We start from the raw sequence: 14,665 nt of genomic DNA, 5'->3' as shown, positions 1-14,665 counted from the left end.
ACACAGACCACACTTTGCAAAACCTCTTGGCCTAACGAGCTCCCACTGAATCTGTCCCTACATGAGATCCAGAATTAGCCTCCTTATGGGCACATGTGTCCTTGCCTGGGGAGACAATGTGAAGGGCACCGGGCACTTCCCTGCCCGAGCCAGCCCGACCCACAGAAACCCTGCACGGAGCCTCCAAGTCAGCAGCCCATTAAGCCTGGGAATCCTCTAGAAATGGAGTCTCTTGAACCTAGGAAGGAAAATTCCCCTAATCCATAAAGTCTCCGAGGACAAAGACTCAAGGATCCCAGTGCCTGTACTTTAATCTCCCTCCAGCACAGGGCCTTCCCTGGCCTTAACCCCCAGGTTCAGGGACAAGTGCAAAGCAACAGCTCTGAGCTGGCCCCGGGACTAGTTCTGAGCTCTGAGAATTTGTCTGAAGGCAGAACCAGCCCGGCCTCTCAGAGGACGCCACTGCTCTGAGCAGGGCCTATCAGAGGTGAGGGGAGTTTTCATTTGATTGCTATTTGCTCCCCTGTGACGTCAATGCTCCCAGGTCTTGGGTCTGTCTCCCATGCTGACTTGCCTGGTGTGCAGAGCCAGATACTGAATAGCTGCGAAGCTTAGCTTGTGGCTGTAGCAGACCAAGCAGGGCAGACTGAAGCTACAAGGTACCGTGTCTGAGCAGGGAAACCTCAGGCAGACCACAAGCTCTGGCCCTGGCTTTCCTCCAGCTGCCCCCAGTGACCCTGGACAAGCGCCCTCAGCCCCGCTCTGGACTCTCTTCTCCCAACAGAGGACTCTTGCACTCATTCACCCCTTGGGGCAATGCTTCTGAGGGGAAACGGATTACACCCTTTTCCAGCCAGACAGCCTTAGCAGAAAGGGGGTCCTCAGAGGCCATAGTCCCCGAGCAAGCCCTGTGCCCAGCAAACCTGGAGGCTGGCCATCGAGCTGGGACAGCACTTCCCCGTTCTGTCTCTCCTTCATTCTGCTGGTGGCTTCTTTGATGAGCTTTTTCCTCAGACGCAGAAATTCAGAAAACTTCCTGGCCTTCTGCTCCCGCTGGGCTTTCAGCACGGACTCCAGGTGTCTGAGAGTCTGAACGGCGATTCCTTTTGCATCCTAGAGGAGACAGAAGCTCACCTTTGCAGGCAGAGGATCCTCTCCTTCCCCTAAGCTTCTCACACCTACTGCAGCTGACCAAGGAGTCGCTGTGAGCAGAACGTGATAGTTTTGGGGTGGTAGATATGGGACACAATGGGGATCAGAGCAAGGTGAGCAGTGACTTCACCCACTGTTGAAAATGTGACGGTTTAGGGTTTGGAGCCCCACAAAAACTTGCACAGCAGCCTGACGCAAAGGGCTGTGTCACAATCCCATCCACATCCTGGCGTGAAGGACCCGGATGGGACACACTTTCCCACCATTTGACTTCTAGGATTTGGCCACGGCGTGCTCCTCTTTGTACTCCCCAGCACTATACTCATGCCATGCTGTCCTTGGCTAAGAGTGCTTGGAAAACTAAACTGAAAAAAAAAAATCAACTGTTGTAAGTTGCTTGGGTTTTTGGCATCCACCCAGAGCCTACGGGAGGCTGCTTGGGAGACATCTGGATCCAAGATGAGGATTCACTCAAGTCTGAACATGGGATGAGACTAGATTAAGCAATCGTTGAAAACAGTCCAGATTTAGTGAGGAGCCTTCCTAAGTTACATTTATGTGTCTACATTTTTCCTGTTCTTACACATTGAAATGATGTGCTTTTATTTAATAATGGATGCCTTTAACGATAACATGCACGCTCTGGCTAAACACAATGGCATTCAAATGCTAATGGTTGCAGACATAGCTCTCAGGGCCTGCCCACCCCCAGCCACCTGCAGAGTGGGCCTGGCCACATGTGCCACAGGCAATTGACTTGGACCTTTATACAAGAGAGACCTTTCCTTAGGTCAGATTGAGTGGATGCCATTCCATTCCATTCCCTCTGTCAGAAAATTCAGAGACTCAAAAGGCGGTCTCATCCACCGGTCGGGATGTGGGCCGGCATCATAAGCCACCACAAGAAGCCACTGAAGGACACAGAGAGGAAGGCACGCTGCTGCTAAGAGGTGAATGGGAAGTTCCCTCCCCAGACCACGAAGGAGCACAGGGCAAGCATGTTCACACACTAAAGAACGATCGATGGCTGGTCAGTCTGAGAACACTTCATGTCTCAGTTCTAGTTCCTGACCCTTAGAACAGTAGCCTTGGAACGCACCCTCTGTATACCCAGGCTTTCTAGCTTCTCTTCCAGGGTGTCCTCCAGGATGGGCCGGAACTGCTTCAGTAATGGTGGGTTTCGCCGCAGAGCAGCCAGCACATGCTGCTGTTCATCTTGAGAGTCCTCCAGCTCTGCAGCACAAGACAGTCACAGGTCATTTTCCCTGCTTGAGAGCTCCTCTCCCAGACCCTGCTGCTCCCGGGGGGCCCTTGCTCTGCCAATGATCTCGAGTTTCAGCCTATGAACCCTAGGGCCACTGGCCTCTCCCAAGGGTCCACCCCTGGGTTAGAAGCTGGGGGTTTCTGCTTCTGGGTACCACTGGCTCACCATGGACTCCTTCTGCAGTCCTGCCCCTGACAACTGGACCTCTCAGATCTGGGCTCAGTCCGTTCTGCTATAGGTTAACTTGTAGTTTGGGAGTTTACAATTGAGCCCTGAAAACAACTTGTTCCTTGGGCCCCCTTCTGATCCCAGATTCCAAGCCCTCCAGATACCAGCTCCTGGCCTCCACCTGATACCCTCACTGGGCCCAGCTGTTCTGGTCCAGGAGGCCAATTAGTAGAGAAGGCAGATTCCTGTTCCCTTCAAGATTACACTCTAGATCAGGGACTCCCCATCCATCTGTAGCATGTTTCAGAATCACCTGGATTAAAATGCACATTCCTTGGCCCTGCCCTCCCCCTCTGTCTGCTCCTACAGGTCCGGGGATGGGCCCTGGAATATGCATTTTCACATGTCCAGATGATTTTGAAGGACGTGAGTGAGCCACAGACCACACTTTAAGAAATATTAGTCTACCAGGTAACAAAACAAGTGATTACAATAAAATGCCAACTGCTACAAAGGGTCAGCCCGGGCTGAGTCAGGGAAGCCTCTCGGGAGTACTCCTCAGGGTATGTGGAACACGTATGCTTAGTCTGCACCAAGCCCTTCGATTCACTCGACAGACAGTTCTGAGCAGGTGACTGTGAACAGGCCAGGGCTGGACACAGGCGACAGAAATGCATCTCTCTTTCCCAGAAAGCTCCCAATCAGGGTGGTAAGTCAATGCTGGCTGCACACTGAAACGATCCCAAACTCTAATTATATAAGGTGGGTCCCAAACCTTGATACTTATTGTAAAAACTCCCTAGACACTCTATCAAACATCACCCAGTAACTTGTGAGATATGCAGATTCTCAGCTCCCGTTCCAAACCTACTGAATCTGAAATCTGCAGGGGAGCCATCAATCTATGTTGGGAGAAGCCCCCACACCTCCCACGCCATACCCCTCCCAGGTGATTCTGCTCAGTAAAGTTTGTTCTGGGGCACACACTCAACCAGACCACTGGAATCCCCTAGGGAGCTTTAGCTGCTACTGGTGCCCAGAACCTACTCCCTGACTATCTGGTCCATTTCAGATAGTGCGGGGGTGTCACACAGTCCTCTGCAGTTACAAGCTTCCTGGGTGATTCTTAATGTGCAACTAATTATAAAGAGCCACTGGTCTCACAGCGGTTCTCAAACCTGAGCAAGATCAGAATGCCTTCGAGGTTGAGAAAACATAGACTGACGAGTCCTGCCCTTGAAATTTCTGCTTCTATTTATCTGGGATAGGGCCTGAGGATCTGCAAAGTTGCATTTCTCATGAGCTCCCTCATCACACTGCTGCTTGCTGGTCTGGGACAGGAGGACGCAGAGAAGCACACAAGGAGGTGCAGCAGCATGATGGCAAGTGAAACATCCACTGTGACTACGGGACTCACTGGGGTCCCCTCGGACCCAGCCACTTCAGCCCACTCCTCCCTAGAACTTTGAGGATTTGGTTCCTCCCACCTGAAGGTTGAACACAGGTATTTTTCCCAAAGTTGTGTGTCATCCAAATTTTTATTACTATATGTCATGGTTAGATGCACTGAATGAAGGGAGGAAAAAGTGGTGAAATAAACCTTGGTTCCTCCATCCAACAGAATACTGCAAAACCCTGAAAAAACTAATGCAGCAAGCTGGGCGTGTAGGCACATGCCTGTAATCCCAGCACTCTGGGACGCTGAGGCAGGAGAATCACAAATTCAAGCCTGGCCTGGGCAATTTAGCAATTTGGCAAGACTCTGACTCAAAATTTAAAATTTTAAAAAATGTTGAAGTGGGGGGGATGTAGCTTTATGTGAAAGCTCTGGTGGGTTCTATCCCAAGTACAAATGAAGAGGAAGAGGATAATGATGATGATGGTGGTGATGATGAAGCAGTTCTACATAAAAGAAATACGGAATAGTTCCCCAGCGAAGTTGTTAAGAATGTAAGCAATTTAAACCAGGTGTGGGCTACCACGCTTATAATCTCTGCCTCGGGAGGCTGAGGCAGGAGGATCACTTTGAGTTCAAAGCCAGTTTGGGCTACATAGTGAGTTCAAAGCTAATCTGAACTGCATAACAAGACCCTATTTTATAAAAAGAAAAAGTATATAAGCAAATTACAAATGTGTTTATATATGCAATTTGCATATGTGTTTCTTCTTGGGAAAGAAGGAGGGAAACACTGGGCACACTTATGAGCTCATATTTTCAGAGAATTCCTGGAAGGTTACAAGAGAAACCACTCACAGCAGAACCTCTGGCAAGGAACCTGGCTAGGCAGGCAGCAGGGAAAGTTACTTCCCTTTAGACACCCTTTCGTACTCCTTCTTCCTTCCTTTCTTCCCTGTCCCCTTTTTTCTTTGCCAAGTGCATGGGTACTACCACCTCAAAACTTTAAAAATACACAACGGCACCACACTGAAAGCTAAAATACTCCACGATGAGCTCTTTGGTGACAGGAGGAAGGGCCCGCCCTGGGTATGTCTTCCAGGTAACTTGGGAACTGTCCTATCACAGCCTTGCTGGAGCTGGCGGGCCCTGGTCAACAGGCTGCCCTGGGAGTGTTCCCTCGTCTCTCCTGGGCGTGTCCTCTCTCTCACTGAGCCTGGAGCTCCTAAAGGTCGGGAGTGTGTCTACCGTTTTTATTTCTCTTCAGTATCACCTCACAACAGCTGGTTGAGAATTCTGCAGATCGGAACCAGTCACTAAGGGAGGGGAATGGAGACAGCAGCACTCAGAGCTCTGAAGAGGCGGCAAGGCCGACGCCCGCACCTTGTTAGGCCCCACTGGGTCTGTCTGCGGTGCACTCTCAATGCAGAAGAAAACAAGGAGGCCATTTCTGCCCAGTGCAGCAAGTTCTCCACTGCTCCGAACTGCGCCAGGTGAGAGGCAGTGGGGCAGGTGCGAGGGCCAGGCCTTTGATTAGATTCTCTCCAGGTCCTGGCTGTGCCATCTGCTAGCTTTGTGACTCTGGGAAACTTACTGACCCTCTCTGAGTCTAAGTTTCTCCACCAGTGAACCAGACGACTGTGCGCTAATACTGCATGTAACATACTTGGCACATACAAGGAACTTAAGAAATATTTATTTCATATCTTTAGTTCCCTCTACCCTAGCTTCAGAGGTCCAGTTACCGTTAAGTATGGACCAAATAAACAATACAGCAACTCTGTGTCCTACACTGGGCACTCAGGAAAGATGAAAAGACCCACCTTCCTCCGGAGAGTCCTCCTCTGTGTCCACAGCCTTGGGAAGCTCTTGGATCCCTGAAAAGAGCAGAAACAGCTAGTGGATCCACTACCCTGATTCCATCCCTGACTTAGAGAAAAGTGCAGGACCCCAGGTCGATTCTGGCCAGAAAAAGCAAGTCCTCCCGGAGATCCATCTTTTTCAGAGAGGCAGAATAAAGCAGTGGTCACAACCACAGGCACGGGAGGCTGAAAGATCGGTGCTCACATCGCAAATCAGCTCTGCCCTCACCAGCTCTTGCGAGAAATAAGAAATCCTCCAACCTCTCTAAGCCTCAGTTTCCTCTTCCAGAAAAGGAGGGTAATATGCACATTCCACACTAAATAGTGGGGGTAGTGTAGTAGGACAAGGAATCTGTAGTACCTGACAAAGTGCATAGAATCCAAGGGGTGTTTAATGGTACTATGCCGGTCAATCTACAGGCATGGTAAATGAGAAAGCCTGTTCATGAACCCCGCTCCATCAATCAACACCCCCAAGATCCTCATGCCTCGTCCAACTCCCATCCATGTGCAAATAAGAGCAAACCAGGCAAGACCCCTTCCAGCTGCTGGACAGCCTGAAGCACAAATGCCATCTGTCCCAGCAGGTCCCTTTGGACAGCCCGACAACACATATCCCATGCACTGCTGTTAACAGTCCTCCACCTATAAATTGACTGAGCCATGAGAGAGAAAACAGCCCAAGACAATAGCCAAGACTGTCACAAGCCACCCCCTGTGGACTTACGCTCTGTCTTCCTGAGGGACAACGTCTGGATCTGCAAGAGGTAGAACAGAGCAAGTTACAGCCAGCAGAGAACACTGTGGTACTCTGCTCTGAGCAGTGGGGCTGCCCAGCACAGTGAAGAAGGGATGGCCATGGTTGCCATGTCACCACTGGGAACTGGAAGCAGCTGGGCTACACCACCTCAGCCCTCAAAACATCTCCTACAGTCGTATGTGAAACCGATGGAGCCCCAGTGGAATAGCAATAATCCAGGATGGCAGCCCGCTCCCGCTCTCCAAGATGGGATGATAAGAATCAAAGAAAGCTTGTGAGTTTGAGGCAGGAGCCCCAGGGAAGCAAAGGGGGACAGCACACAGTGAGTTCTATTGGTATAGTTGATAGAAAACAGCCAGAGCCAGGTAGAGGCTAGTGGGGGTAGTGTAGTAGGACAAGGAATCTGTAGTACCTGACAAAGTGCATGGCTCCTCTACCTGGCTCCATAATGCAGGCATCTGACCTGAGGATGAGGCCAGACACAGAGCAGGAAGCAAGATGTAGGCATCAAAGAAGCACCTCCTCCTCCCTCCTTCCACGTGGCTGCAGACCAGGCAGCCACTTGTGACCTGTGTGACCTCATGCCACAGTCATGTCTGACTGTCCAGGTTTACATGGAGAGTTCTAGACTGGCAGTGAGTCGGAAGCTGTGGGCAGCCGATGGTTATTGGTTTTCTTGGTTTGTTTGTTTTGCCACAAGGAACCAATAATAAGCAGGAGCAGACCTTCAGAATAAAATTAAAACTTGAAGCAGATATAGAGAAAGGAACAGAGGCACATAGAAGAAGGAAATCTCTGACCGCACTCATGTATCTGGTCCCAGTTTATTCTCTGACTGTTGCATCCTTACCTTGAGCTCTGTGAGATGCTCTGTCTTACGTTGGGCCACACATTCCCTCTGCTGCTTCAGCTAAAACTGGGTTTTGTTATTACCACTGTGTCATATACTGATGTACGACTCACCCAGCATCCATCTGCAATGTTTTCTTTCTTGTCTACCTCTGTTCTAAAGACTAGAGCCAATTTTACACTCTCCTAGTCTTCCTTGAAGTTGTAGCTTCCCAAGTAGCAGAGATTTGACAATAATTTATTGGCAGAAATCTTAGAAAGAGGACTTAAATACGACTGTGAAGGCTGGGCTATGGAAGCTATCCTGTAACTGTGGGAGTTGAGCATCAGAACAAAATTCCACACATTAAATATGATAAAGACAGAGTGTGGATTTCCAGACTTAATTTTGATGCTAACCACAGCATCTGAAACCGGGTGGTATTAACTCATTTTATCATCTTTAGCCAAAGGGTTCCTAAATGAAACATTTGCAGAAAAGAGTTTTAAGAAATGTAAGAGGAATCCTCCAGGCTAGACCCGAAGTGGCCACAGCAGTGAAAGGCCAGGTATGTGTGGTGGGGGGCAATGGATATACTTCACTGAGTGCAGTGGGATGGCAGAGAAGAAAAGCTCAACTAGCAAGGAGCGCAGGACAGGAAGACTGAAGAATACAGTGACAGTGGCTCTGAAGCCCAGAGGAGCTATGTGGAGGCTGGTCCATGAGGTGGGTAGTGTTAGAATAACAGCAAGTCCACCAGGAGGACCCCAGAGGGGGAAGAGTTTCCCACAAACCTGGGGCTCAAGAGTTTTCCACAAGCCCTGAGCCTGGGATGGGAGGAGAATGATCAAGAATAGAGAAGAGTCACAGGGGCTGATTCTAGGAGAGTGGCACTTACTGAGTAAGCAACTTTTCACCAGGCTGGTTTCTCTATCAAGCTCGCCTCAGGCTATCCATTTATGGGAAAGGGGTTGGTTAAGAAATTAAGTCTGAGGACGCAGTATAAAGAGCACAAACTGCCCCCCGCTGGCTTGGGTTGAACCCCACCTCTGTCACTTGCACAGTGCCTCGTGCAGACTTGAGCAAGGCACTGGACTTCATTATCCCATCAGACTCCCCAATGAAGATGGGGGAAAGCGATGGCTATGCCAAAGGGCAGGAGTGAGGCTTCAATGAGATAATAAGCAGTTATCAACCAGGGGCCGGGCCTTTTCCATGGTCTCTGCCTTTGCAGTGAATCCATGTGCCAGCTGCCCCTAAGGAAAATATCACTTCTTCTGCCTGGAAGGAGGCATCTACAACTACCTCACTTTGTGCCTCTCGTGCTGAGGACTCCTCCCTCCTTTCAGACCCTACTGAAATTAGGACCAGTGGGCCCCCAAGAAGCCACAGCAGTCCCCACAGAGAAGAGACTTAAGGGTGGCAGGGGCCGGCTGGCTGGAGGACAGACATACCTTCTCCTCCTGCGAGGCGATGAGCCTGGCTTGTTCCCGCAGTTGGGCATGGAGGGCATTGATCTGGCGCTGGGCCTGGGTGGCCGCCTTCCTCTGATCCTGAGACAGGGACGCCTGCAGCCTCTCATTCTCCTCCTGTAGCTGGTGGGCATGGGATGGTGGTCAGTCAAATGTCTTCCGGGACCCCTGCAGGGTTTCACTTGGGGCAGGGTAGGGGGTTTCTAACCTAGGCAGGCAGCTCTCTAACCAGATTAGTGCCTTGCTATTTGGGCAAATGTTTGAACTGTGCCTGAGAAGGAGCAAGAATGGAATCAGGGTCCTCAGACCAAGAGAGAGGGTGCTATGTCAGATGTGGCCACCCACCGAGGGCCATAGGGGGAGGCTGAGACCATTCAAAAACCACTGGATGCATGTTTTAGGGTAAAAACAAGAAGTGAAGAAATGTGTTAACATGCTACCTCTGACAGAAGAGCAGATATAAAATAAGCCTATTTATTAACATTTGCATAAAACTGTAGCAGAATGCAGAAGGGAACACACGTCATTGACAGGTGGGAGCGACCACGAGGGAGTAGGGTCAGGTAGGAGTGCCTTTACTCAGTGTACCTCAAAGCGTTTGTCCTGCTTTTGGAACAAATTGAATATATTTCCCATCTGACAATGCTTCAAATGAAATAAAACCATCACTTGGAAATCGTGTATCACTGTAACAGAGCAGGAGAAAGTGTCTGCGTGTGTCAAGCTCTGATCTAACCTTGTCATCCTCCAAGCTTTCTGCAGGCAGGGTATGGAGCCCTTGTTACCTGGCTCTTCCTTCCACTTGCCTCCCCTTCCAGGCATTTGTATGGAAGAGTTTTCTTTGCCACATGCCTGCTGCTCTGTGGGACATCAGCAAGGTCTATGCCACCTGGCTCTCTCTAAGGTGGCTTTTCAGAGAGCCCAAACATGAAACCACCAGATGATTCATCCAAGGCTTAAAGCACAAGAGAGCCTGCAGCAGGGAGCACTTAGAGGGTGTTTGGTGTTCAGCACACAAGGCTGGAGGGCTCTGCTTCCGGCCAGGGAAACTGCTGGCCACAGAACTGCTCCCTTCTGTGTACTGATGGGAGCCAGCAGCCAGGCACAGTATCAGCAACAAAATATCTGACAACCACCTCCAGCAAGGATAGAAGAGACAGGAGTCATGAGTACAGTTACCTCTCTCCTCTCTGTCACACGCTCTTCTTGCAGTTCCTTCAATTTTCTCTTCCACTCTGTTTTCTGAAGAAGATGAATGGCTTATTAAATGGACCCCTCTAGATATGAATATGTATTATAAAGCCACAGAAATTAAAAAGTAATGGCTCATGATTAGGCAGACAGACTAGTGGGACAGAACAGAAGGCTCAGACAGAGAGGAAAGAAAATGGAAACTCAGCTGAGGGAATGGAGAGATAGATTATGGCCTAAAGGTGCTTGAACAAGTCCTAGCTGCCTACAAAAACTGTGAACTGGATCCTTACCTTGTGCCTTAACCAAAGAAAATTCTAGCTGGGTCAAAGACTTAAACATCAAAATAAGGTCCTAAAAGAACACATACGAATATATATATTTTTAAATCTCAGAAGAAGGCCATTTAAAAAAGAGAGGGCTGGGGATGCAGCTCGGTGGTAGAGTCCTTCCCCCGCATGCACAAGGCCTGGGTTTGATCCCTAGCACCAAAAGAAAAAAAAAGAAAGAAAGAAGAAAGAGAAAGAAAGAAAGGATAATTGGATCATTTTGAGCACATAAACATTCTATTTTATGGCCAAATCACAATAATCAAAATTAAAGGACTAATTGAAAACTGGGGGAAAGGGGCTGGGGATTTAGCTCAGTGGCAAAGCGCCTGACTGGCAAGCGCAAGGTTGTGAGTTCAGTTCCCGGTACCGGAGAAAAACCAAAAAAAAGAAAAAAAAAAGAAAACTGGGGGAAAGAGCCACAACTAGAACAACGAAGGGATGGGTTAACTCCCACACATTACACAAACTTATGAATGAGTAAGGAAAAATACGCAAATATTGTGAAAAGAGTTCACAGAAAAAAGAACTGCAAACCCTTTACAGCTGCCAGACCAGAAGCTCTTCGTCAACTTCCTTGGACAGTAGACAGAAACACAGCATTGTCTAATGACTGTGACAGCTGCTCCCCCCCCTCATGTATCAATGATACAACACACCTATAATGGGCCTGGAGCAAGGTTCCTCCACCAGTGGCCACAGCCACCTCCCATGACAGCATATTGTGTACAAGATTTCCTGGCTTCATTCAGTGACCTCACACTGATAGCATAGAATGTGCCGTGAAGAGGTATTTACAGCACAGAAACTGATACATGCTACAAATCAAAGCCTGTGGGTCCAGGAGCTGATTACTAAACATTTACCCCAGGATCCAGCCCAAATATCTTCAAATCCTAGGACACTGTCACACTTCCTGAATGGTTTTCCACTGGGTTAGAAGGAAAGGATGACAAAAGAGCCAAATAAGAAACTCATATGGGTTTGTATATATTTTAGAAAAGATCTCAGGAGAATTGGATATTTTATACCAGCCTCACCTGAGAGTCTTACTCTATGTTTTCATGCACTGGCACAAAGGTCTGAAAATACAGAGCTTTGATGTCTTTCAGCTTTCCCAAGTCCACAGAGAAAAGATGACTGGCCTTTCTGGGAATAACAAGGCTCCTGGCTTGCTCTGTGAAGAACGGCATGGAGCATCAGCTCACCTGAGTCTCCAGCTTCTCTCTCAAGGCCTGGAGCTCTTGTGCCTGCCTGAGTCGCTCCTCAGACTCCTCATCTCGCAGTGACCCGAGGTTGGATTCCGTCACAGTGTGGGACTGAAGAGCCTGCAGTTTCTGGAAAAGCCAGGCACCTTCTTATTTAGATGAAGATCTAGGCCAGATCTAGGCCTGATGTTGATGTTTATACCTCACCTGAAAACAGTGTTGGAAGTGCGAACCTTGCCTGAACCACAGCCTCCCAACTCTTCCCCCCTAAACCTATGCACCTGCAAACACGCACACAAATGAGCATTTCCCTCCAGGGCTCTCCTGAGGGCTCAGCACTCGCAAAAGTGAGTTGCCATGGAAGAACAGGATTTATGTGTTCTTTCAACTCCACTTAAACTCTGCTACACTCAAAACGCCCAATTCCTCTGACTGCTGCCCCGTTTCTTCCTCAGTCCAGAGCAAGCTGCAGAGAACCAGCCACTTAGAGACCCTCAGGCACCCCAGGCTACTCCCCGAGGATTCCTGCCCCTTCCTCACAAAAATATCCTGGCTGTCACCAGAAAGATTGGCTTTGCGCCGCTCAGAGCCACACCACAATTCCTGATAATTCCTGGATTATTATCAGTATGTGACCTGCAGGAAAGACACAAAAAATTTGACCACAGAATGGATGGCTTTCCACCCATCTATGGTTATTTTAAATATATATGTGTATATCAATACTGCAGTAACAAAAACAACAAAACCCATCTTTACTGAATAAAACATGTAAGCCCTATTACAGCTTTAAGAAACTGCAGCCAGGTACGGGAACACACACCTATAATCCCAGCACTCAGGGAGGCTGAGGCAGGAGACTGCAAGCTCAAGCTCAGCAACCTGTCTTACAGGAAAGAAACTGAGGCACAGGACGGCTAAGCAGCTCACCCAAGGTCACACAGCCAGTAAGCAAGAGCTCTGTGAGCTTCCTCTAGGCTCTGGCTCTGGTTTCTGGCCTCACAATGTCTCAGCTCCAACAGCAGAGGAGATATAACGAGTGCCGACTAAAGAATGAATTTCGAGAACAAATAAGCAGGTTTTCAACAGCAAGCAAAGCTTGGAGAAGCTTTTCATATTGAGCACCTCTGCTAGCGTAGAGTTCTGGTTGGCGACAGTTTTAAATTCATCCCAAAGTAATTGTTTTAGCTTGTCTATTTCTCCGTAAAGCTTGGTCCGCTCTTCTTCTTTCCATTCATCAAATTCTTTCTTCACTTCTATTTCCCTCTGACGAGTAATCTCTGCTTCCTTAAAAAAAAAAAAAAAAGCAAGAACAATTGAATCGTTAATCCCACATTAGAGCAAATATTTGCTGAAGACCTGCTACAGCAACCTGCCAAGCGCGTCACTGTGGAGACTGGGAAACATTCACCCCATGGTCCGGTTACTTGGCCTCGGAGTGGCCTACCTTATCGAAATCATACAGTCCCTGAGAGTAAGGACTTATCTTCCCTCTCCTTGTTCCTCACGCTGCCTGGCACGGCTGCTGCTCCGTGGCTGCGTGCTGGGGTGATGAATGGTGGGTAGATTCAGGGATGAACAGGACAGGTTCATTATTTTCATTCTACATTTACTGGAAGTTTCCTCCAGCCTTGGTTCTGGGGTTCAGAATCAGACCCATTCTTTTTCCTCAAAAAGCCAACCAACCACGCAGTACAAGAAGTTGAAATTCAAGCTCAAATGCCTTCAGTGAGTGTTGACTAACACAGGAAACGGCAGCTCTCTGCTCCACTTTTGATCACACAGGTCTGGCAAAATAAGTTGATTTTTTTCCTGCCCAGACTCCCTAAAATCATGTGCCCCATCCAAGAAGGTGGCAGTCTAGCTCCAGCTCCAGCTCCCAGCTCTAGCGAACCAGCTGGAACTCAAGCCCTGTGGGATCCATGTGAATGGTAGTCTGGGTAGCCCTGAGTCTCTCTGACGCTTCCCCTCCGTACCCACCTGGAGCTGGCGCCGCCTCTCGGCCTCCCTCTGGGCTTCCAGCTCCCCTTCAGTCCTCCTCAGCTTGGCTCTCAGCTCTTCCACGAGCTCCTCAGCTGGCCGTTCCTGCTGCTTCTGCTTTCCTGGTGGCCGTGGCAAGGGAAAATACAAGGTGATGGAGTATAAGTTTCTCACGTGTGCAGTCAGACCTCAGTCTGAGAAAAGCTTTGCCCACACAGTTTATTGATGGTGGGAGAGGACTTACCTCCCTGTGCCTCTGCTTCCCCAAACTGCAAAACAAAGATTGTAACAGCACCCAACTCAGAAAGGCTTTTCGAGGATGAAATGTGACAATACGAAATGCTCAGCACAGTGCCTGGCAGGACAGCTCAATAAATATGAACTATCATTGTCCTGCCATTTTTTTTTTTTTTTGTATTTCAATAATTCCATTGAAAGGTGTATTTCTTAGTACCAAATATAATGGTAGCTGGTTGGGTTGCCTCTGCCAACTCAAAGTTAATAGTGATGTTTACAAAATATCAAAATATGTCAGCCTTTTGGTAAAACTGAAGTTATCCATAAAACATGGTTTACAAAAAGTTAAAGGTAGAATATATTATGGTTCTTTGGTTTACTTTTCAATGTCCTGCCATTTAAAGGAAGTATTTTGACAGTCCTGGCACACAGAAATGCAAAATTACTAGAGTAACAGAAATGGGATATTGGAGCTGGGGATTTAGCTCAGCGGCAAAAGCGCCTGCCTGGCAAGCGCAAGGTCGTGAGTTCGGTTCCCGGTACCGGAGGAAAAAAAAAAAAAAAAAACCAGAAATGGGATACTAAACATACACCGACCATCAATGCAAAGAACATACCTACACACCACTGCAAGTTAAGGAATGAAAATAGTTGAGCTTTCAGGTCACTTTTTAAAATAATGTACTATAATTTACATGTACAGTGTTAAGTTTCAAATGAAAAAATAAGGGCTTGGAAGAAATGTGCTGTGTAACAGGGAAAATTCTGAATAACCAATATGTATATTTAGTGGGAGGACATTATGACATAAATTATG

The 14,665-nt window shown here is 48.3% G+C and overlaps 1 protein-coding gene across 18 annotated transcripts in view; it reads right to left on the bottom strand.

Moving 5' to 3' along the window:
- Positions 1-14,665, bottom strand: part of Dzip1l (DAZ interacting zinc finger protein 1-like) — a 70,382-nt gene that overhangs the window by 37,085 nt on the left and 18,632 nt on the right. For 15 of the 18 annotated variants that reach the window (XM_005406770.2, XM_005406772.2, XM_013505777.1 and 12 more), the window contains 9 exons: positions 13,612-13,734; positions 12,757-12,918; positions 11,632-11,760; positions 10,083-10,145; positions 8,886-9,026; positions 6,570-6,600; positions 5,804-5,857; positions 2,252-2,385; positions 924-1,113 (listed from right to left, as the gene is read on the bottom strand). In XM_005406770.2, coding sequence (XP_005406827.1) covers positions 924-1,113; positions 2,252-2,385; positions 5,804-5,857; positions 6,570-6,600; positions 8,886-9,026; positions 10,083-10,145; positions 11,632-11,760; positions 12,757-12,918; positions 13,612-13,734 — 1,027 coding nt within the window. The remainder of the gene's footprint in view (positions 1-923; positions 1,114-2,251; positions 2,386-5,803; positions 5,858-6,569; positions 6,601-8,885; positions 9,027-10,082; positions 10,146-11,631; positions 11,761-12,756; positions 12,919-13,611; positions 13,735-14,665) is intronic. The other 3 variants (XM_013505770.1, XM_013505778.1, XM_013505780.1) reach the window with 1 other exon arrangement.

The sequence above is a fragment of the Chinchilla lanigera genome, unplaced genomic scaffold, assembly GCF_000276665.1.
Source record: "Chinchilla lanigera isolate Chin_1 unplaced genomic scaffold, ChiLan1.0 scaffold00100, whole genome shotgun sequence".
Lineage (NCBI taxonomy): Eukaryota > Metazoa > Chordata > Mammalia > Rodentia > Chinchillidae > Chinchilla > Chinchilla lanigera.
Note: the sequence above shows the minus strand (reverse complement) of the source record. Positions and strands in the feature narration are given on the sequence as shown.